Source organism: Neofelis nebulosa, chromosome 11 (assembly GCF_028018385.1).
Source record: "Neofelis nebulosa isolate mNeoNeb1 chromosome 11, mNeoNeb1.pri, whole genome shotgun sequence".
Classification (NCBI taxonomy): Eukaryota; Metazoa; Chordata; class Mammalia; order Carnivora; family Felidae; genus Neofelis; species Neofelis nebulosa.
In genome coordinates this window covers 89303083-89326868 of record NC_080792.1, presented here as the reverse complement: position 1 = coordinate 89326868, position 23786 = coordinate 89303083, and the positions used below count along the sequence as shown (strand labels likewise).

The 23786-nt window shown below is 53.2% G+C and overlaps 1 protein-coding gene across 4 annotated transcripts; it reads right to left on the bottom strand.

Annotated features, from left to right (window-relative positions):
- Positions 1-1707: 1707 nt before the first annotated feature.
- KMT5A (lysine methyltransferase 5A) lies at positions 1708-22038 on the bottom strand. 4 transcript variants are annotated; one of them, XM_058691426.1, is made up of 8 exons: positions 21939-22038; positions 15973-16094; positions 14640-14796; positions 10712-10931; positions 10280-10367; positions 5367-5426; positions 4397-4587; positions 1708-3641 (listed from the first exon to the last, which is right to left on the bottom strand). In XM_058691426.1, exons 1-8 carry the CDS (start codon positions 21946-21948, stop codon positions 3431-3433), a joined length of 1059 nt encoding a protein of 352 aa, XP_058547409.1. In that variant the 5' UTR covers positions 21949-22038; the 3' UTR covers positions 1708-3430. The 4 variants fall into 4 exon arrangements, with proteins under 4 accessions (XP_058547409.1, XP_058547411.1, XP_058547408.1 ...); XM_058691428.1 differs by lacking the exon at positions 21939-22038 and adding an exon at positions 16363-16483; XM_058691425.1 differs by lacking the exons at positions 15973-16094; positions 21939-22038 and adding an exon at positions 16363-16691.
- Positions 22039-23786: the final 1748 nt, after the last annotated feature.

Below are 23786 nucleotides of genomic sequence, written 5' to 3'. Positions count from 1 at the left end.
AGCAAACATCAATGACAGGCGGTGCTCCACAGCGTTTCCTGCACTAACTCAACCCTCTCAATCACACACACACCAGCACCGCCCTGTGCTGGGCGCGCAAAGCTGTCACCTGCCCGAGGACACACAGCTGCGAGGTGGGTGGAAACAGAGGTTCCGTTCCAGGGCTGAGTGCACCCGGCCACCAGACCATTCTGTCCCCTCTGAGGTGAAGACATAATAATCCACGGCGCCTGAATCCTCAGGACCCCCCTGCGTGTCAGGGGGGCAGAGGCTGTTCTCACATGACGGGCAAGCTTCAGAGAAGGAAAGGGATTTGTGCAGGGGGACAGGCTGACAAACACTTAAAGCTGGTGCTGGCACCAAACCTCTGGCTCGTAAACCAAAATTAATTAATTAAAAATAAATAGATATTTAAAAAATAAATGAATACAAATAAAAAAGTAAATATTTTGAAAATGAATACAAATAAAAAAGACAAATATTTTAAAAATAAATGAATACAGATAAAAAATAAATGTTTTATTTTTGTTTTTTTTGTTTTTTTTGTTTTTTTTTTTTTTTAATTTTTTTTTTTTTTTCAACGTTTTTTATTTATTTTTGGGACAGAGAGAGACAGAGCATGAACGGGGGAGGGGCAGAGAGAGAGGGAGACACAGAATCAGAAACAGGCTCCAGGCTCCGAGCCATCAGCCCAGAGCCTGACGCGGGGCTCGAACTCACGGACCGCGAGATCGTGACCTGGCTGAAGTCGGACGCCCAACCGACTGCGCCACCCAGGCGCCCCAAAAAATAAATGTTTTAAAAATAAATACAGGGGCGCCTGGGTGGCTCAGTCGGTTAAGCGGCCGACTTCGGCTCAGGTCACGATCTCATGGTCCGTGAGTTCGAGCCCCGCGTCGGGCTCTGGTGCTGACCGCTCAGAGCCTGGAGCCTGTTTCAGAGTCTGTGTCTCCCTCTCTCTCTGCCCCTCCCGTGTTCATGCTCTGTCTCTCTCTGTCTCAAAAATAAATGTTAAAAATTTAAATAAATAAATAAATAAATAAATAAATACAAAGAAAAAACAAGATAAATATTTTTTAAATAAGTGAATACAAATAAAAAATATTTTAAAAATAAATGAATACAAATTAAAAAAACAAAAAAACCCAACGACTCTATCCACTGTCCCCATCCGCCCCTAGTGCCCGGAGAGGAAGGGAACCAACAGCTGACAGAGGGCAGCTGGTGGAGTGCGTGGTGGGGACAGAGATCTGGTGGGAGCAACTTCCAGCACAAGGCAGGCACAGTTGATGACAGACTCCTCCTGAGAACCAAATCTCCTACATTAGAAACAGTAATAATGACAAGTACAGCAGCTAAAGACCTATGCTTACTAAGTGCCAGGTGCCGTCCCTAAGGGAGGACTCGACATGCATTAGCTTTTAATCTTATCTAGCACCTGTGACCCCCATTATACAAATAAACCATCCCCTAGGACATTCACCAAAACACACACATACTGCTGTCTAACCTCTTTTAAAAGAATATTTTCAAGTAACCTCTGCACCCAACATGGGGCTTGAACCCACAACCCTGAGATCGAGAGTTGTGTGCTTTACCGATGAAGGCTGGCCAGGCGCCCCTGCTGTGTAACCATTTTCCTGTCTCCCCTTTGTAAAAAAACAAACAAACAAACAAAAACCCAAACAGAAAGACACACAGGTGGCCTCGCCTGGCAATAAATATTTTAATTTTTGTTTCATTTTTATGATGACAAATAATTTTCAAGTTATTTCCTTTTTTTTCTTTTTTAAATACAAAGCTAAACCACAAACAGGTACAACCAAGACATTTTATCTCACATTTACACACTCTGTCGGATCCTCCTCCAATTCTCTGACCACTGACCAGGCAAGTGTGGGGGGTGGGGTGGGGGGGCAGGGGCGGGAAGACTTTCGTAGGTAGCACCGTGGTGAGGCCGGGGTGGGGGCCAGGGGAGCATCAAGGTTGAGGACAGGCTTTCATACCTGTCTCCATTCACATTTACCCGGGACCAGGGGAGGCCGGGAAACCCCAGGTCATGGCTTCAGAGCCACGGCCCCCTGGACTGCAGGTTAACAGAGAGAACAGGTCTCCCTTCGGGAGGGAGGAGGAAGCTACCTACTCCTCCTGCATCACAGTCAAGGTGAAAACTTTACCCTTAGCCTTGATCCCTGGGCTGCCGGGCCTGCCCACTCCCCTGCACATCAGCGGCTGGGGTGGGGGCCACGCATTTCAGGGCCAGCAGGCTCCCCCTTCGGTTCATGGCTGCATCTTCAGTTTTGCAGGAAGGATACCAGGTGGTCTGACAGACAGAAAGCCTGACAGCAGGTCTGGAACTTTCAACCCATTGGAATTGGGTCAGGGTTTGGGGGGGGGGGGGGGGGGCGGGGTGGAGGGGGGGGGCGGCGGAATATTGGGTAAGTAATTTCTGGTCCCACTACAAAACTTTTATTTTTGATTAGAATAGAGTACCATCTCAAATCTCTCCTACAAAAACAAAAACCAAAAAAAAAAAAAAAAAAAAGAGAAAGAGAAAGAAGAAAAAAAAATGCAGCCACTTCACTCACTTCAAGACCTATATACATGTAAGTTGTTTTCTGTGGTTTTTTTTTTTTGTCTTTTTAAATTTTTAAATTTTTATTATTGTTTTTTAAAATAAACTCAGTGTTCACATTTCTATAAAGAATTAACCCAGTTTTGGGAAACCCTGCCCCGGCAGGGCTAGGCAAGCAACGCTTTTCCCTGCCCACGTCGACTCTGACCGCCCGCCCCGACGCGCGGAGGCGCCCAGAGAAGCGGCGGCCTGCGGAAGAGTGAACCGTGCTCACGGGCCACTGGGTCAGTAAGCTTTCGAGAAAGCGGAGGGGAAGACTAGCTTACTGCGAAACCTTTTTAAAAAATATTCATACACTTCCTTGTGCGCCTGTCCAGACGTCAGGAAAACAAGAGCTTGGGAACACCCCGTCCGGGCCTCGGGAGGCAGCGTCTTCCGGGACTCGCCTGCGCTCGGCCGCCGGCCGTCGGGGGCGTGGGGAAGAGAGTCCTGGCTCTGCGGCTGGAGGCAGGAGGGTCGCCCAGCTTCCTAATTCATGTCCACTCTTTCCTCTAAAGCCTGTGCTGCGTCTTTGACTGCATGCACGGGAAGCACAAACGTTTGACTTGTATGCAAAAAAGGTACAAAAACAACTAGAATATAAAAGTTTTGGTAATATAAGGCCATCTGTTCAAGTCCACCTTGGAAACCTGTAACAGATATTTAAATACTACAGTGAAAAGGCATCTTAATATACTTTTTAAAAACATCTGAAGTAATCTGCTAAGATTTAAGTGTGTAAAAAAAAAAAAATCAATTCCCTTTGAGGGCACTTTGTCCATGGAAGAAGGGAGGGGGGCGGGGAGGGCGGGGTGGTTAATGCTTCAGCCAGGGATAGGCTTCGATGGAAGCCCGGCTGCGGTCCCCATAGTCATACAGGAGCTCCTCCCCGGCCTTGATGTCGCGGGAGGCGATGAGGATGAGGTGAGGCACGCCGTCAATGTCGTGCAGTTTGGTTTGGCAGTTCCCACATTTACTGTGATTGATCAGTCTTCCCAGGCGATTTGTCTCTCTAGTTGCATCCACGCTGGCGGGAGGGAGGGCAACAGAGGGTTTAAATTGATAAAGAGGCTTTTGATCCCAGTCACAGCCAGCTCTCAACTCGGGTGGGATGTCGATTTATAGCCACGTTTTTGGGGAAAGCAATTCAAGTCAAAACAACATCTTTTAAGAGCCGAGGGAGGCACTGGGCGAGAGAGTGGGGGGTGGGAGGAGACAGGAATGCAAGAGGCTCTTTGTGGAGGCCCGTGAGGCAAGCGCATAAGAAATAAATGAATAAAGATCAACTGCGGATAGTGGGGGAAGCTGTGAGGAGGCAGGAGTATCGGAACTCTCCGTACCTTCTGCTCGGTTTTGCTGGGAACCCAAAACCGGTCGGAAAAATAAAGCCTGATGTCAAACACCACCACCACCAACACAACAAAACACCGAATCGAGCGCACTGGCCATATGGGGACAGGAGCAGTCGCTGGTTTCTAGAGCCGCTCTGGCCGAACGCCAGGAGCAGGAGCGGGAGCGGCCTGGGGAGCCTCGGAGCGGGTCTGCATGGACTGGTCCGCCTCTGCTTCTCGCCCGGTCAGAAGGCAGCCACAGCAGCTCCAGGCCCAAAGGCTGAAGTGGCAAGCGGGGGGAGAGCCGCTTCACGGCTTGGAAAAGGGCAGCAAGAGCCAACCAAGAAGCAGGAGCAACAGAAAGAATCAGCAGGCTGTCGTGCTCTCTGCCCTCGGGCCTGTCCTCTCCGCCAGGGCGCGGAAAAGCCACTGGAAGCGCTAGCGGACTTACCAGTAGGTTTTGCTGAGATACTGGAAATAGTACATGTAGCAGCCCGTGGAGGGGTCTTGTGCGTACAAAGCCTCCCGCTTCTTGGCATCGGTGATCTCGATGAGGTCCCCGTGGTATTCTACCACGAACTCGCCCCGGGAGAACTGCTTGGTGGCGATCACGCCCCTGCCCTTGCCATCGATGAGGTCAATCTGTTGGGAGGCGAGGAGAGAGCGTTGCTTCCTAACACCACGCGTGGCCGGCTTCCTGGGCGCCTGGGGTTGCCCGCCCCCGCCCCCCACCCCTTCCTCCATCGGCTTTCCTGAGGTGTGCCCTAGATCTCACTCTCTTTACGTGCCCAGCACAACCGGTATGAATGTACACAGCCGTGCAACTATCGCCACGATCCGTCACCCCAGAAAGTTCCCTTGTGCCCTTCACAAAGCACTGTTACGCCTCATCCTCCTGAGGGATCTGCTGGGTGGATGTTGCCCCATTTTGCAGATGAGAAAACGGAGGCTCAGAGAGCCAGAGCCATGTCCAAGGCCACATGGCTGGGAAGTGGTAAAGTCCGGCTGGCAGCCGCATCCGTGGCCCCTTCTGGGGCGAGGTGGGGGCGGAGGGGGAGAAACCCCGTGTTCCAGGTCTCTCCTTTTTCTGTAATTTACCCTCCTGTGCTTCTGCTCGCTCATTATAAATGGGGTTGCAGGCTGACTGCTTGAGGGGCCCAGACTTAAGTTTGGATCCTTCTAGATGGTACGTGAAACGGGAGCTTTTTTTTCGGACTCTGGAGTCCCAGCCCAGACCCACGTGGCCACCACTGTAGAGCCCTGCCCTTCTCATCCACCCAGTGTGTTTGCAATATGTGAAAAGAAAAGCAAATTTCTCGGGTCCTGTCATTTCCCAGGAAAACTGTTTAAGAAAAACTTGTTAGCTTCTCTAGGTACCCTCCAGGCTTCGCCTCCGTGCGCTGGGCCCCACTGCCCCTTACCTTCATTCCTTCTTCCTTCCCGCTTTCAATCAACTCATCTATTCTTTTCCTCTCTTCAGACTGTGGAGAGGGAGAAAGACAAAAAGCACCTGAGCTTTCTCTCCTGGGCCGTTCAGGGCAGTCCGGCAGCCTGGGCCACCCACAGGGCCACTCCCGGTTGGCCTCCATGACACGGGTCCCCAAGGACGCCCAATCCCCCACACCCCTTGTCCTTTTCTCACTGCCCACCTGTTGTGGACGGTTTGGCACCTGGGGTTCAAACGGACCAGGAGGGATACAGTTGTGGCCCAAGGGCAGAACTGGGTTGAGGAGCTATGTTCCATTTGGCACACGCGCTGTATTTAAAAAGATCTAAATTGCCGACATCTGCAAATCAAGACTCCGACCTCATCTGACATCGGCCAGGGCAGATCAGAGCACAGCCTTTCGAAGGGGCATGTGCACACTATGTTCCTCCTGTCTTACGGCCCCTATGGGCGCCTTGGTTTAGCAACTCTCGGAGGTGGGTCTTTTTGGAAGCCACTGCCATGGACGAGAAAAGGGCCTCCCACCCCAAAGAGGTAATACCACCCTGAATAGGGAAGTTAGACAGGAGTGGACATTCCTGGTCTCACCTGCCCCTCAGGGACACCCCTCCTGCCACCACCTCCCTCCCGGACCCAGATCCCATGCTCCGTCCATGCACAGGACTGCAGGGAGGCACAGAGAGCCCCTGAGGGACCCAGCAGGAGCCCAGGCCCTGCGCTGGCTGGCACACGCGGTGGCCACGCCCACAGCAGAGCCCTCCACCCACAGCTGAGCACGGACCCTGCCCGCACAGAGGCCTCAGGACGCCGTCTGCGGCCCACGCGCACTTCCCCAGTCCCTCTCCACACAGAAGTACCGCGCGCCCGAGGTGTGACGGGCAAAGCCCAGGTCTCTGCAGGTCCAGACTGACCAGGCTGTCACTCCCAGGCCCAGCCCACATCCCTACTCTTCTCCTGCCGTCTTCCAGCCACATCATGGCCACCTCACTGGTCTCCCGGCTTCCATTCTGACCACCCACTTCACTCTGTTCCCCACACAGCAGTCACAAGGGTCTTTTAAAAATGTACATAAAGGGCGCCTGGGTGGCTCAGTCAGTTGAGCATCCAACTTCGGCTCAGGTCATGATCTTGTGGTCTGTGGGTTCAAGCCCCACATCAGGGTCTGCACCGTCGGTGCGGAGCCTGCCTGGAACTCTCTGTCTCCCTCTCTCTCTGCCCCTCCTCCTCTCGTGTTCTCTCTCTCTCCCTCTCAAAAATAAACAAACATTTAAAAAAATGTACGTGGGGCGCCTGGGTGGCTCAGTCAGTTAAGCGGCCGACTTCGGCTCAGGTCACGATCTCGCGGTCCGTGAGTTCGAGCCCCGCGTCGGGCTCTGTGCTGACAGCTCAGAGCCTGGAGCCTGTTTCAGATTCTGTGTCTCCCTCTCTCTGACCCCTGTTCATGCTCTGTCTCTCTCTGTCTCAAAAATAAATAAAAACGTTAAAAAAAAAAAAAAATGTACGGAAGATCATGTCATTTCCCTGCTTAAAGCCTTCCAGGAAGTTCACTGAATAGTGACGTGCCAACGTTGGCTCCTTAGTGTGACAAATGTACCAGGATAGTATACGATGCTAATGATGAGGGAAACTGGGTAAAGGGTCTACGGGAATACTCTGTACTACCTTTGCAACTCCCCTGTAAATCTCAAATTATTCCAAGGGTTTGTTTAAAGAGAAGCAAAAGCTTTTCCTTACCTCCCCACTCCTACCGAGATAAAATCTACTTTTCTGATGGCCTGTGAGTGTCTGCAGGATCCCGGCCCCACATCTCTGGCCTCGTTTGCCGTCTTCACCCTTGCTCTCACATTCTGGCCACACTGGCTGACTCTCTTACAGGACCAGGCTCTTCCCGCCTCAGGGCCTTTGCACTTGGTACTGCCCCCGCCTAGAATACCCTTTCCCTAGTCCATTCACCTGGCTTGTGTCCTCCCTTCCTTCCAAGCTCTGCTCAAAAGGCACCTCCTCAGGGAAATCTCCCCGACTACCGTAGCTAAAGTAGCCCTAAGCCTCACCATGCCTTCAAACTACCGTCTTACTAAGTTAATGTCAAAGGACTATCAGAAATTATCTTGTTCTATGCCTGTCTTTTAATGGGTAATCACTCGAGTATAACCTCCCTGAGTACAGGGGCCTGATCTTGTTTACCGTGGACTCTCCTGGCCTAGGACAGTGCCTGGCACATAGTGAGCCCTCAAAGCAACAGCAGCATTAACACACGCAAGTGCACACACAACCACCCTGCTAAATAACTAATTACAAGTGTGTGGAGACCAGCGAGAAGTACAGGAAGCTCTGGAAGCGGGAGCGGAGTGAGCCAGGCACCTGCAGACTTTCCTGCCGTGACTGACTGTGCCGGGAGGAGCTGAGCTGGGGAGAGCCGGGACCGGGCCGGGACCGGGCTAAATGTCCTGAAGGCAGAGGCACAGAGTCTGAGTTTCATCCTGCGGCCTCGGTGCTTAGGGGCATGCGTCAACCAGCTCCAGGCTTCCAAAAGAGAATTCAGGCAGCAGCCTATGGGCGTGGGAGGGGGGCCAGAGGCAGACTGAGTGGGAGGGAAGCAAGGCCTAAATTGGGTCGAGGCTGCTCTGCACATCAGGCCTGGGGCTGGGCCGGGGTGAAGAGGCCAGGGCACGGCCCACAGGTGCAGTCCTCGCCCCAGTGCGGGGCACCCGCAAGCAGGCCAACCGGCAAAGGGATCCCCACGGCCAAACGACAGGGGTTCAGGGCAACTCTCCAAGGCCCCATGCCCACCCTCCTGCCCTGGACCCAACACCAGGCCCTGCCCGCTCGGTCTTCCAACTCAGTCAAGTGCCTGCAAAGCTTCTGATTTTAGTTCCTCTCCTGCCTCACCCCCATCCCTCTCTTGGGCCCCATGGGCCTGGGCCCTGGTTTCCGCGGCCCCGAAGGACAGGCAGGTCAGGACCTACCTCACCGCTCAGCTGAGGGAGGTGCGGCTGCCCCAGCCTCAAGCTTTACCTGTGCGGTCAGGAGAATACAGCACCCTGGCCAGCCGCGGCCTCCCGCCGGGCCAGCAACCAACCGGCCGTGGTGTTCGCTCGGCAGAGCCAACACAAACAGTGAGAGCACAGCGTGGCGCTCCCTTGCGACCGGCCCTCTGTCCGGGGACAGAGCGAGCCGCACCATGCTGCAGACCAAGCTGCGGGGAGGAAGGATCCGCTGCCTTCTGCTCCTCTGCTGCAAGACCGAGCAGACCTGCACCGCGTCCTGTGGCAGCCTTCCCTCCTCCGGCCAGAAAGCCCTTCTTCTTTTCTTTTCTTTTCCTTTTTTTTTTTTAAATTTTTTTTTTTCCAATGTTTTTTATTTATTTTTGGGACAGAGAGAGACAGAGCATGAACGGGGGAGGGGCAGAGAGAGAGGGAGACACAGAATCGGAAACAGGCTCCAGGCTCCGAGCCATCGGCCCAGAGCCTGACGCGGAGCTCGAACTCACGGACCGCGAGATCGTGACCTGGCTGAAGTCGGACGCTTAACCGACTGCGCCACCCAGGCGCCCCTCCTTTTTTTTTTTTTTAATTAAAAAGAGGCAAACTGAGCCGCGCCCACTCTGCAGCCCCCAGCAGCCCCGACCAGGGCTGGGAGGTGCCCCGGGTTCTGCGGCCTGGCGCCACCCCGCCCTCTGCAGTGCTGTCTCGAAGAGTGACCTAGCACAGCCTCCCACGGCAGGCAGACACTTCATAACAGCTGGTTATTGGCTGCAAGACACCGCCTTTCTACGGAAAGGAAAGCCCAAGCTTCTCTCTGAGGGGAAAATGGACCCCTTTTCTCTTTTATTTTAAGCGAAGCCTCATCGACTCAGATAAGCAGAGGAAGAGAATGCTACATCACCGCATCTGCGTATCTGCGTCTACAGACTGAACGTAAAACACGCTGAAGGCGTCTTAGGTTCAGGCCGACAAGGCCTCCAGGCGGGGTGGGTGGGGGCTGGCATCCTGAGCACCGCCCCCCCACCTTGAGGTTGCTTTGAGGGTGCGGGCGAGAGAGGGGCTGGCCCGGCCTGGAGCGGGAGGGCGGCGGGCTGCGGGGCCACCCGGACCACGCCCTGGGTTTCCTTAACAGAAAGGCAATAACCACACGTCACTGCATCAAATATTGATTGACTGCTGAGCAGCTCAGCACTCTGTAAACACAGCGGGCGGAGGCTTGCACAGTCTGGCTGGCCTCCCTGCCTGTTTTTTCAGGTGTTCCTAGGACCACAGCTGGGAGGGAAAGAGGAGAGGGGGGGCCTCAGGAAGTGACAACAATGGGGAAGCCATGGTGACGATAATAAGAGTCGGCTAGTGCTTAACTGGGTGCCAGGCATGGTTCCAAGTGTGCTGTGTACATTAATCCATTTAATATCCCGACATTCCCAGAAGATGCCACATTATTATCCCATTTTACAGATAGGAAAACTGAGGCTCAGAGCAGTCAAGTAACTGGCCCTCGGTCACACAACCAGTAAGTGGCTTCTAAGCCACTTTACCACCTTGAGACACAACACGGGAACTTGTGGATGGCGGACAGACAAGCCTCTGAAAGCACACACAGCCTCCCCCCGAGGTCCCAGGCTCTGACCGTCCTGCCAACAAGTCCTGGAAACGACGCCTTCATGGGAACGCTGGACTTTCCACACCATGTGCTACAGGTTACAAGACTCCTTCACAGAAGCATCTTAACCAAGCCTCGGAGTGACCCCAAACGTTAGAACTAGACCAAGGAGAGTACCAAGGCCACAGAAGCAGACCTACCCCGGGATGACGGAGAGAAAGCTCAAGCCCTGCCTGCCAAGCACTGCCCGCGGAGCCGCCCTGCCCTCCAAGAGCCAGAATTAAAGCCACATGACTCTACCTGCAGCTCAGCTTTGCTCTTCCTGGAGCTCCTTCGCACGGGGTAGAAATCCGTGAGTTTGCGATTCTGTTGTGTTTTTCCTTGAGCTCTTGGGTGGGAAGGGAAGAGGAGAAAACCAAGTGTTAGCACCGAAACCACGCTCACACCCGGGAGGCCCCCGGCTCCTTGGGAGGTGGCTCCTCAGAAATGATGTCACGTAAACACCTTTGTCCACGGGGGCCCACGTAGGCTCACGTGCCCAAGGGGGGCTCCGGGGGTCAAAGATAGGCTGCCTACTCTCAGGGACGCTGAGCCTCGATGAGAGCCAGGCCGAGCAGGGGCACTGCTACCCGCTTCCCTACCCCCCAGCTAGCACCTGAGCAGGGTCTGCTGGCGTCACAACAACCAAACTGCCCTGCGTGAGTTAGGGGAAGGGCTCCAGAGGGCACTCACTTCTTCCGAGGGGCCTGTTTGCCCTTGACGGGCTTTTTCAGGGCCTGCTTGGCGACGGCTGCGACGGGAGGGTCACAAGACGAGGTCGGAGTTTTTGGAGGTTCTGCTGCTTCAGATTTTTGGTTTGGAAAAGGTGCCAGGGGACCTCTCCCGGCGTCTTTGATCTTCTGTTCCTCGGACTTCATGGTGCTTCGGATTGCGTTCCCACTGTTCCTTTTCTCTGCGGGCAGAGGGAGGAGGAAGACAGAAATTTAGTCTGGACCTCTGTCTCTCCATTTCTAGACCATCAGCTGCATTCTAAGACAGGCTTTTATTTACTTATTTATTTTTTACGTTTTTAAGGGTTTTTTTAACGTTTATTTATTTTGAAAGAGAGAGAGAGAGAGAGAGAGAGAGAGAGAGAGAGAGAGAGAGAGAGAATCCGAAGCAGGCTCCAGGCTCCCAGCTGTCAGCACAGAGCCTGATGCGGGGCTCGAACCCGCAAGCTGTGAGATCACGACCTGAGCCGAAGTCGGATGCTCAACCGACTGAGCCACCCACGCGCCCCTAAGACACACTTCTACAGGGGACAGGACCCTGGGTGTGTCGGGCAGCGTTGCCCTCCGCCTGTTGAGCTCGGTGTCTACTAATGGCTTCCATGGGGGAAGCACTGGCTTTCCTTTTTGACCCAGGCGCTGGGCAGAGCTTCCGGTCTGTGTCCTTTTTTTTTTTTTTTTTTAATTTTTTTAGTTTTATTAAGGTATAGCTGACAAAATCATAAGATATTGACAGTGTACTTCGTGATAATCTGATACACGTTGTGGAAGGATCCCTCCTCCCATCTAGTTCATGAACGCTTCTGGTGTTCTGCATCGCGGTGGGGGAGAGCCCTTGCAGAAGCACCGCAGACAGCAAGAGCAGCGTAAGTGCTCAATCTGTAGCTTTCAGGAACTGGGATGCACACCCCGGAGAAAAAGCTAAACTCCTAAAGAGTGGGCCAGCGATGACGGACAGGAATAAGGTAATAAAGCAGAACTTCTTCCCTAGCAAAGACCTCTTCCCCAAGCCTGGCACACTTCATTTCAGACTCTTTAAAAAAAAAAAAAAAAAAAAAAAAAGAAGAAGAAAAAGAAAGTTTGAGGTGCCTGGGTGGCTGGCTTGGTGGGTTAAGCGTCTCTTGATTTTGGCTCAGGTCATGATCTTGAAGTTCATGAGTCCAAGCCCTTCAGCAGGCTCTGTGCTGACAGTGCAGGGCCTGTTTGGTATTTTTTCTCTCTTCCTGGCTCTTTGCCCCTCCCCCACTCACGTTTTTTCTCTCTCTTTCTCCCCCTCTCTCAAAATAAATAACTAAACTTAAGAAAAGAAGTTTCCTCTTCTAAAGGGGTCCAGGCCCTATGTTCACAGTGGTTCCCAGTATGGTGACCAATACTGGTCAGTATGTCACAGTAAAGGACGTCAAAAATGATTTGTTACAAAAAATAGTTGCGAAATACCAGCGTGGGTGAACGATTCACTTTTTTAAAAAGATGATTTACTAGGGGCGCCTGGCTCAGTCGGTTGAGCGTCCGACTTCAGCTCCGCTCATGATCTCACGGTTCGTGAGTTCGAGCCCCGCGTCGGGCTCTATGCTGACAGCCCGGAGCCTGGCGCCTGCTTTCAGTTCTGTGTCTCCCTCTCTCTCTGCCCCTCTCCCCCTCATGCTCTGTCTCTTTCTCTCAAAAATAAACGTTAAGAAATTAAATAAGTAAATAAATAAATAAATGATTTACTTTCAAGAATAAGTAAATAACACACAGCTGGTAGGAACATAAAATGGCGCAGTCGCTTTCGCAAAGAGTATAGCTGGCAGCCGTTCAAAAAGTTCAACACGGAGTTACCATATGACCCAGCAATTCCACGCCTAGGCGGCTATTAGGAGAATTAAAAACATATGTCCACACAAAGACCTGTATGGGAAAGTTTGTGGCAGCATTATTCACAATAGCCAAAGAGTGGAAACAACCCAAATGCCCGTCAACTGATGAAGGGGTAAATAAAATGTGGTCTCTGCACACGATGGAGTATTGTTCAGTCGCAGCAAGGAAGGAGGCCCGGACACCTGCTGCAACACGGATGGCCCTTGACAACACGGTGCTAAGTGAGAGAAGCCAGGCACAAAAGGGCACATATAATGTATGGTTCCGTTCACATGATATGTCTAATACAGGCAAATCCACAGAGACAGAAAGTAAATTAGTGGTGGCCAGGGGCCGGGGGGAGTGGGGGAATGGGGAATGGCAGCTAATGGGTACAAGGTTTCTTCTTTGGGGCGAGGAAATGTGCTGGTATTAGACAGTTGGTGACGGTTGCACCTATCTGTGAATAGACTAAAACCACTGAATTGTACACTTTAAAATGGTGAACACTAGGATACGTGACTTTTATATCTGAATCAGCTAAAGAGAAAAATAAATACATCAAAATCCATCCAGACCATTCTCACTCCCTTACACGTGTCAAGCGGAACCAGAGGGAGTTAAGTCTGGGACATCATGCAGAAACCCAAGGAGTATGTGATGCCCGTGAATGTCAACTATCACATCAGTCTGCATCAAGGCAGAAAAAAGGCTGAGAGTCAAGGACAAAAAGCGTGGCCCCTGGGCTCTCCTCCAGAGTGTATCTGGCCCCAAATTCTAATTGTTGCCATTTAGTCACACTACACCCCAATAAGCTAGCTTGTGCACCGTGTCACCATTTAGGATAATTTACATCCCACCCCATTCCAGAAGGGATGGGAGACTGGCTGCCCGTCATTCAGAGAGGGCCCTTTCCCCAGTGTCTGCATGGTAGGTGTTATCCTAAGTGCTGGCGATCCAGGGAGGAGCAGGGGAAAGGGCCGCCGGTGTGGGGCACTGTGCAAAGCCCTTTGCATCCATGCTTTAACCAATCTTCAGGATAGCCTTGCGAGGTAGGAATCCTCTCTCTCACTTCAAAGACGGAAGAACTGAGACTCAGAAAATAGGAGCAAGCTGCTCAGGCCTCTCGTAAGTAGTAGAGCTAGGATTCGAACCCAAGCCATTTGAAGACTGACTGCAACAGTATCAGCCACTGCACCGAGGAGGGGAATCAAGCAGAGGGCTGGCTCCTGCCCCTAGTTCTGTGTGTCCCGACCCTCGGTTCTCAGATCTGGTCCCAGACGTTGGCCTAAGCATCACTTATGGCACTTTTCATAAATGAATTACAAGGCTGCCTTGTATGAAGCTGCTGGTAGCCAGAGTGCTACATCTTTAAGACAAGTTTTAATTAGAAAGGAGCTGGGTGAATTTGGGAAAGCTCATACTCCCCACTGCAGCTTTAAAAGGAAATATTTGGAACAGAGCAAGATTTCTATGAGGTTTCAGCTTGTTTTGCTGGGCCAAACAGAATTTTCCGGAACTTTACGTTTTCTCGTTCAGTATTTTAACTCCAAATCTCATCACAGAGCATGCTGCTTCAGAGAGCAGCACCGAACACTTGAGTAGAAAGAAACTCAGAAATGAGGTCAAGGCCAGCTCAAAAGAGGGAAGGAAGTCGGTTCCCTACGTTCACACAACACAATCAGGGCTACAAGCACCTGGCCTGTACAACCCAGACTCAGAATTTCTATACTTTGGGCACTTGTGAGCCTCTTTAAATACAGGCCAGGTGTATTATTCTTGCAACTTGGCGACACAATCAAGCTTGAAGGACGTGCAGACTCTCGTGAAAGCAGGGAAAACCGGTTAGACCAACAGGGTACACACCCTGGGACAGGCCACTCTTCCCCCCGTGTCTGTTTCTTAGCAGCAAGACAGAACATGGATCCAACCTTCTGAACTTGGGTTTGAAAAGGCTGGATAATCATTTAATACAGATGCACAATTAATGGCAGAGAGGGGCTTTCTGCAACCCAACCAGCTGCGGTCAGAACGGGGCCACTTCAGAACCTTACCTTCTCGTTTCCTGTAGAGTCCGGCTAATGGCTTCCCCTGGCATTTGACTTCGTGATGTGCAACTGAGTTCTCTTCCTGAAGGGGGGAACGCATTCCAGAGCATTTGTTGGGGCTCATGTAGGAATAGATCTTTGATTGCCCGGTAAATACATTCTCCTAAAACGACAAATGCATGCTCTGAAAGAGGCTTGAAGAAGATCCCGTGGCAAATGGCGGAGAAGGGCAATCAGAATACGAAAACCAGAAACAGACACCATATCTCAAAAGCCGAGCCAACCCAGGGTTGCCAGCCCCAGGAGATCAGTGGGAGGTTTAGGATCTCCCAGGTCCGAGTTAGACATTTCCTGAACTCGTGTGGTCTCTAATTCTGGTCACTCAGGGCACATCTGGCCAGCCGGAAGCCAGCTGTGCACCAAGGTGTACATAAGCAGACAACCTACCAGTAGCAGAGAGGTCAGAATGACCCAGACTAAACAAATGCGGAATTTGAAGGGCTGGCCTCTGTGCAGGAGCTGCAGGAACTCTAGCACGGAAACAGGCCTCAGGGAATCTGATTAACTACTTCTTGGTCCCGAAGTCAGCCGATAGGACTTATTACTGCCTGAGCCGTCTGTGTCCCCAAGCCTGGCCCCTTTCAAATCAACGCAGCCCAGCAGCCTCCCAGGACTGCAGACCGGACTGCAGTGGTAATTGAAGGGTGGGGTGGAGGGTGGAGAGCTTAATAAAAGCAGAGCCTATAGCCAGCTCATTTAGGGCGGTCACTCTATTGCAGACGGCATCTTGGCATCAATGGTAGGAGGGTGGGCAGACGGGTGGGGCGGTACAGGTCACTGCCGGCGTCTCTGGGCGTGGGGCCTCCCCCTCTGAGTAAGCACGGAATGGAGGAGGACTTCCCCAGAAACACTGCTAGGGCCTTTCTGCCGGGTGAACCTTTCAACACCAAGTCAGCGAGACCCGTGAGCTCTCTGAGGGCCCCCGGGCAGGCCCCCGCACACCCTGGGAAGGCAGCCACCGCGGGGCTAGCTGGGTCTCGGGGTGCGGAAACGCCATAAAGACACAAACTTTTCCGAGGTCAAATATTACCAGGGTCATGGCGGAGCCAGGGTGGACGCCACTCCCAGGCAGGCAGCAGAAAAGGAAGCTACCCGAGCCGGGCGCCCCGCCCGCACCCCCGCACCCCCGCCCCCGGGCCCAGGGCCGCGGGCGGGAGGGGTGGGGGGGGGGGGGGTCCAGGGGCGCGCGCACGTGCTCGCCGCGCTGGGCCGGCGGGGGCGGCCGGCCGCGCGGCCCCTCGGGGCACGCTGAGTGAGTGCGGGGAGGGTGCCTGCTTACCCCGTTGGTGCGGGGCCTCCCCGGGCCCCTCCGCTCCACCATCTCCGGGCCCGGGGCCGTCGCTGCCACCGCCGCCGCCGCCGCCGCCGCCTCCACCGCGCGGGGCTTGGACATCTTCCTGCCTGGAGAGGGGGACCCGGGGGAAGCGGGGGAGGGGGCGCTCAGGGCGCGGCGGGGCGGGGAGCGGGGCCGCCCGGGCCGGGCGCCGCGGCGGCGCCTCCCGCCGCAGCCATGTTCCGAGGGCCTGGCGGTGGTGGGCCGCCCGCGCCGCCGGGAGGCAGGGGCCGGCCGGCCGGGCCGGGCCGGGGCCCGCGTCGCCCTCCCGCCGCCCGGCCCGGCCGGGCCCCGCGCGCCGCCCGCCCCCCGCGCGGCCGGGCCCGCCACACCCACCTGCAGCCCGGCCAGGCCCATGGCGGCGCGCCCCGCGCCCTCGCCCTCGCCGCCGCCGCCGCCGCCGCCGCCGCGGCCCGGCCACCACCGCTGCCGCTGCCGCTGCTGCTGTTGCTGCCGCCGCCACCAGCGCCGCCGCGGCGCCCCGGGGAAGGGCCGGCGGCGCCCCACGGCGCCCCCTTCCCCCATGGCCTGCGAGGCAGGGCCCGGCACCCGCGCGCCGCGGCAGCCCGGGCCGGCCCGGGACCGAGGACGCAGGGAGGGAGGCGCTGGCGGCGCGTCCTCCGCGTCCCGCCCGCTCGCCCGCCGCCGCCGCCGCCCACCGTCCGGCTCCCGGCCCGGGGAGGGGGGCTGGCAGGGGCGGCGCCGAGAGGCTCCTCGGGAGGGAGGGAGGCAGGGCGGGCCGCGCGGCCGCGACGAATCCCGACTCGGGCGCGCCCCCTCTCGCGCGTCCTCAGCCACTCGGGGAGGAAGGGGTGGGAAACATGATAATGACAGCCCGGGCTCTCGCCGGCCGGGCTGCTTCTCTCGCTGGCTCCGCGGATATTTTGGGAGGCCCGTCGGTGCCAGGCGCAGTCAGCAGCGGTGAGCGCGACAGACGAGAGTCTTCCTGTGTGCCCGAGCCTGGGCTCCCCGAGCATTATAGGGACATTTAATTCTCCACGCAAGTCCCCCCGCCCCAGGGGACGGGGAGGGGAGGAGGGGGAGGCAGGTCCTGTGGCAAACCCCTTAAAAATGAGCGTACCGAGGCTCAAGGGAGGTGCAGGGGCTTGGATGGGGCCACAGAACTAGGAAGCCATGGGGGGCGGGGCGTCAAGTGTCAAACCCAGGTGGTCTGCACCTGACCCGTTCGGGCCCTGGGGAGAGAGAATCAGTGGTTATTATGGTAAGTTGGTGGGGTGCTTCCCGTGCATACACGATCTCCTCCAGACCTCACAACAGGCCTGCGAAGGGACACACCCTTATCTCCTTTCCACAGATGTTGAAACTGAGGCTCAGAGAAGTGAGGAGCTCTGGCCAAATTCTCAGAACTAGAAATGGATTTCCAGGCCAACTGACCCCGGAGGCTGAACTCCCAGACACAGATGAGGAAATTCAAGATGGGAGAGCCAAATGCTGCTGCAGAAGTCTTTAGCAGGTCACCCGACTGTCCTGGCCACCCCATGAGAAAACATCCTAGGGAGGCAGGGGTTCCAGGCACTCAGGTGTCCGTGTTGGCATAGCTCACTGCCCTGCGCCACTGTGCTGAGGCCATTAGGGTTTGAGGGCCCACAGCCAAGAGTCACTGTATTTGTGCAAAGTCATAGATGCAAACAAGACACCTCGGGACATCCAGCTCCTACTGCTTGGGTCATGGCCTGGGAGGCAAGGATTGAGTTTCTCTCCCTGCATCTGCCCCAGAGGTGCTTTGTGACCATGACCACCAAGCCACTTCCCTGGACTAGACTTCCGTGTCCTCATCAATAAAAACCAAGAATTTTAAATTTCTTAACGCACCCAGGGCACCTTTCAACATCTACAGATAAACAAATGGCTGTCACTTTAAGTAGCTGCCTCCCCTTAGAAGGGATAAGACTAAGTTGGATTAAATGGCAGGAACAGACTCAGGACAATGTCTCCCAAATCAGCTCATGCTCTAGCATCCTGGGCAGGGCTGGGGAGCACCCTCCTCCCCACCGGATCTCAGTCCCCACCCCAACCCTAACTCCAGTCGGGTAGGGGCCTCTGACCATGTGAACACCCAAGACACTAGGCAGGCAGTGAAAGAGGATTCTAAAATAACACTCTGGCACCCAGGCCAAGCCATTTGAAGCAGTGTGTGCGACATCTCCAGGGCAGAGGTTTGCAGTTTGTCATCACACTATCGTGGGAATCGTGGTTTGCGAACAGGAAGCAGCCTCTCGGATTATCTTGTCTACATACGGTTTCGACATCACCCGGCCCCCAGCCTCAAATGCACACACATGCTCGTGGCCGCAGCCTTCTCTATTTCAGCCCTCAAATGCAGGGGCGCATACGTTAAGGTCCAAGTCTGGCACCCATTCCTCAACTCTGCAGCTAAGCTTCAAAACAGGTTTTCCTTTCTCTGTACGTGAGGTGTCCAGGTGCATATAACAAATATACCCACCAGCAGAAGTAAAAACTCTTTTTTTTTTTTTTTAATTTTTTTTTTCAACGTTTTTTATTTATTTTTGGGACAGAGAGAGACACAGCATGAACGGGGGAGGGGCAGAGAGAGAGAGGGAGACACAGAATCGGAAACAGGCTCCAGGCTCCGAGCCGTCAGCCCAGAGCCCGACGCGGGGCTCGAACTCACGGACCGCGAGATCGTGACCTGGCTGAAGTCGGACGCTTAACCGACTGCGCCACCCAGGCGCCCCAGAAGTAAAAACTCTTAATGTTGCCCAGGGTCGCACAGAAATAGAATTCAACAAAAATGAGACCGATAGCTAACATTTATTCAATGTTTACTATGTGTTAGGCCCTGTAATCAGGCGTTAACTTGACCTTCCCAACCCTTTATGAGAAAGTACTATTCCTATTTCAGAGATGTAGAAATTGAAGCTCAGGGAAGATAAATCACTTGACCGAGGATTACACGACTGAAGTGGTAACAGAGCTGAGTTCTGACCCCAGTGCTGCTATAGGAGGGTACTTTATCATAAAGAACGCATATTGCTGGAGTGCCTGGGTGGTTCAGTCACTTAAATGTTTGGCTCTTGATTTCAGCTCAGGTCATGATCTCAGGGCTCTGTGCTGATAGCGCAGAGCCTGCTTAGGATTCTCTCTCTCCCTCTCTTTCTGCCCCTCCCCTGCTCACGTGCTCGCTCGCGCGCTCTCTCTCTCTCTCTCAAAATAAATAAATTCAACATAAAAAAGAAAAAGAATGTATATCACTTCCCTTGAAGTCAAACGCAAAAACAGCAATTCATTCACTCCACAAACATTTATTGAATACCTACTTTGTTCCAGGCCCTTGCTAAGGACACAACAGTAAAGGTAGAGACAGACAGGGCCAGATGAGGCCAGAGGGGTAGGCGGGACCCCACAGGCCACTGTGAGGATTGTGGATTTGATCCTAAGAGCAGTGGGGGAGGGAAGAGGAGTGAAGGTCACATGATAAAAATCTGTGTTCTTGGGGATCACTCTAGCTGCTAGGGGGATAATAAATTGGAAATGGTAAAAATGGAAAGAGGGAGACCAAATAGGAGGCCATCTGGCTGTGGCAGCAGAAATGGAGAAAAGCAGATGGACAGATCCTTCTCAAACTAATATATTTAAGGTTGAAAATATCTACATGATTGTAAACCTTCAAAACCAGAGAGGAATTGCCTGGTATCTGAACGTTTCGCTCATGTGACCCAGCAAGATTCTCTTTGTTTGCAACGAAGACCGCTTTACTAGAAGAAAAAGACTGACCCTTCATTTGAAGTACTATAAATGATTTGATATTTACACTACCAAATGCCCAATTTAGTAATCTACAAGAGAAATAAAGGCTAAGAAATAAGTAACTAACGGGGTGCTTGGGTGGCTCAGTCGGTTAAGCGTCAGACTCCGGCTCAGGTCATGAGTTTGAGCCCCGCATCAGGCTCTGTGCTGACAGCTGGGAGCCTGGAGCCTGCTTTGGATTCTGTTTCCCTCTCTCTCTGCCCCTCCCCCACGCATGCTGGCTCACGCTCTCTCAAAAATAAATAAACATTTAAGAAAAAGGGGCGCCTGGGTGGTTCAGTCGGTTGAGCGTCCGACTTCGGCTCAGGTCGTGATCTCATGGTTTGTGGGTTCGAGCCCTGGGTCGGGCTCTGCGCTGGCAGCTCAGGGCCTGGAGCCTGTTTTGGATTCTGTGTCTCCCTCTCTCTCTCTCTGCTCCTCCCCTGCTCACACTCTGTCTCTCTCTCTCAAAAATAAAGATTAAAAAAAAAATTTTTTTAACAAATAAATTAAAAAAAAAAGAAAGAACTAACTACTAATTTGGGGGTCAAGTGAGATACTGAGAATCTCTAACCAATAAATTACAAAGGTGATTTGTAAGCCTGCTGTGGTAGGAGCTAGGAACCCTTGTGCTCACTTCGGCTAAGGGAGGGCGAGTGGAACAAGAAAAGCCACAGACTGGCCAGTGTCTAGACTCTGACTGTGGACTTTGGCTTCCATCTCTGAAAAATGGGAATAACAACTTGTTATTGTTGCCTGGCCCTCACTGGTAATTATTATTTGCCGCTATTAAGTCCTTAAATACTGCAATGGCAAAGTGCTTAGTTTTGTTTTCCCTAGAGATCAATTAAAGCAAGCCACGTTGTTATTTTGTTTTTAAAAAAGGCAATACTGTTGAAGCAGTTAGCTTAAATGATTTTTGTTCTAATGGGAAAAATGAACCAGGGAAGCATAGATGTATTAAGACTTGTCAGATACTATTAAATATACTTTTAGATGCTTAACACTTTTCCGAGGAAAAAATATTCGTCTTAGCTTTCTCTGCGGATTGGGTTACAAGGCTCTTTAACTTGGAAGTTCACTCTGCCTCATTTCTGAATCAGAATCTGGTTTGTCCCAAAAGACCCTAAGCAGATGCTGGTATAATAAAAAGATGCAACTGGGTTCAGGGCCTGAAAACAAAGGTGCCCAATAAATATTTACCAAATGAATCTTTATTTTATTCATTATTACTGCTATAGGGAGCGTAACGCATTAAGGCAAATTCCTACTAACGTAGTCCCTTGGAATTTTGAGAAAAATGTCAAACCGCAACTTATTTTTCTAAAATAATAATTCTACTCAACCTTCACGCTCCAAGTTTTTGCACTGAAGGAGACACAGCGGCTGGAAATGACCAGTGGCTAGAGATCACTTTGACGCATAACGTGGGACTTCCTGTCCTGACACCAAACTAAGTGTGCAAAGCTCTTAAGTCTGGGACGTAGCCTCCCGCGATGGACAATCCCACCCAAACCGTCTCCCGAGGGCAAGAGTCCTGACCGGCCACAGGATGAAGGGCCGCCCCGGGTGGTGCGGTGAGACTCATCTCACCCCAAAGTGGGCCGGCGGGGCCCAGTCCTCGCCCCTGCGGCGCAGAGCTGACTCAGGGCGTGCGGAGGGAAGGCGCCCGCTGCGGTGTCCACTCCGATGCGCTCCCCACCACGGAGGTTACCCATCTGCGCCCTGGCCTGGAAGTCCCCTCCTTTCCCAACAAGAGAGAGACCCTAGGCGGGCGAAACTTCGCCCTCCCCCTTCTTCGTATCAATAACAACCATTCCCTGGAGGTGCCCTGTGCTTTAGTTTCCAAAGAGCTTTGACATATGGGTCTGTTGTCGCCGGAGAGGAAGGCCAGCGGGTGCCCATACTTTAGAAAGGGGAAACCTAGGCACGGAAGTGGGAGGGACTTCTGGAGGCTTGGGGGGGGTTGGCTGGGGAAGGTTCCGCAGCAACCCCCCCACCCCCCCGGCCCCGTCTCCGCGCTCAGTCCGAGCAGCCCTCAGCAGGGCGCTTCCCCGCTGCCGCTGCCGACGCCCTGGTCCCCCACTCACAACATGACCCTCCCCAGCCCGAACCGCCCCGGCGCTGGCCACCTGGGCAAATACCTCTAGCCATGGCCCGGCTCTGTCACCGCCTGGGATCTCCCGGGAAACGCAGCTTTCGAAAAAAGTTGCAACAACTGTAGCCAACTGCTCCGCGGAGCTACGGCTGCTGCCCTGATTGGCGCCGCCGCCCGCCTCTCCCCAGGCTGTCCGCCGTGATAGGCGAATGCGGAAAGAAAAGCCCGCCCTTCTTCCCGCCTCCCCGGCTGGGGCGGGGCAAGCGGCCGCACTTTCCACGAGCGCTTTAGGGACAGGTCCCGGCGGAGGAGGTGGGAGGGGGTTTAAATTTTACCGTCGTCCTGCGCTGATTGGCTGCAGTGGGAGGACACCCGCGCTGCCATTGGGAGGCCCCAAGCTCCGCCCGCTCCCGGCTCTGAAGCTCCGCCTCGGGAGGTTCAGTCACGCGGCTGGAGGCCCGGGCCCAGAGAGGACCGGATTTGGGACTTCCGGTTCTTCTTGGGTTTGACCGGAACCCGACCTCTGACCCCTCGGTCTCCCGTCAGGACCTGCAAAGCCTAGTTCTCCCAGCAGTTTGGCGCCTCCGGCACCTTGACCCACCCCAGCAGTTTCCTTCATTCATTCCTAAGTTTGAAAGGCTTAGGGAGTCTTCAGTATTCAACACTAGCTGGCACTAAATGGGCCAGAACCTCAGAGATCCTAGCCCAACCTACCTACCCATTTTACAGACGGAGAAAGAGAGACGACCAGAAGGACCAGGTAACTTGCTTGCTGCTCAAGATCACCCAGCAGTATGATTGCAGGGCCTGGACGAGTTTTGTGACTTTGAGTCCACTAAGTAGTCCACTACCTTAATCCCAGGGAAACAACCCTGCCTTGTGCCCCACCAGGGGACCCTTGGTCATACGTTCCCAGAGAAACACAGTATGCCTTGGATAGTCTTTGAACACAGGGAAGGTGTCCAATTACAGCTGTCTTCCGGGGGCCCCTCCTGGAGATGTAGGCAGAGGTCACTCATCCATCGTCTCTCTTTGGTCCCCAAGAAGGTTTTGGAGTCCATGCCATCGCCCAAGGACCCTACCATTGCACAAAAAAAAAAAAAAAAAAAAGGAAAACTAAGGTGATGAGGTGATGTATGATATATGTGAAAACATTGGGAAAAGTACAAAGTGGCACTTCTGTCACGAATTCACTGTATGGCTTTGATATATCATTTCATCTCTCTGAACTCAACGTCCCCAGTTGTCAAATGATGGACTAGGACTGTTCTCTTCAAGGTGCTCCCAGCTTCCACAAATGTACACAGGCTTTTCCTTTCTCTAAGATGCATTAATTCAACACTCAGTAAATTGTATATACCTGGTGCCATCTGGTACCCTTAAAGATACACTGATGAATAAGCCACAGATCCTTCACCATATTTTTTTAGGGAAAAAACAAACAAGTAACCACTTTTTAAAAAGATGAATAGTGATGAATGCTATGAGTAGAATGAAAAGGGAGAATTTTACCACGTGAGTGGGGAGAGGGTTGCTTCTCTAGATTTGATGAAGTGAGATATATCATCTTTGAATAGTAACTTTAAGTTATACCCTAAATAAATAGGGCGCAAGGGAAAAGGTGCTTCTGGTAGAGGGAATAACGTGTGTGAATGTCTGGAAGCAAGAATGAGCTTAGTGTGCTTGGGAAAAAAGAAGACACCCAATGTCATTGGAATTGAGCACGTGCTGGGGAGAATGGAGGGAATCAGGCTGGAGAGGTAGGCAGGCGCTAGATCACATAGGCCCTTGAAGGCTGTGCTGGCCTCTCAGCTCCAAATCTAGTTTTCTCGACCCTGTTCTGCAATATTGGGGCTACAAGCCACATTGGTCCTTTGTCAGCTAGCATTAGGTT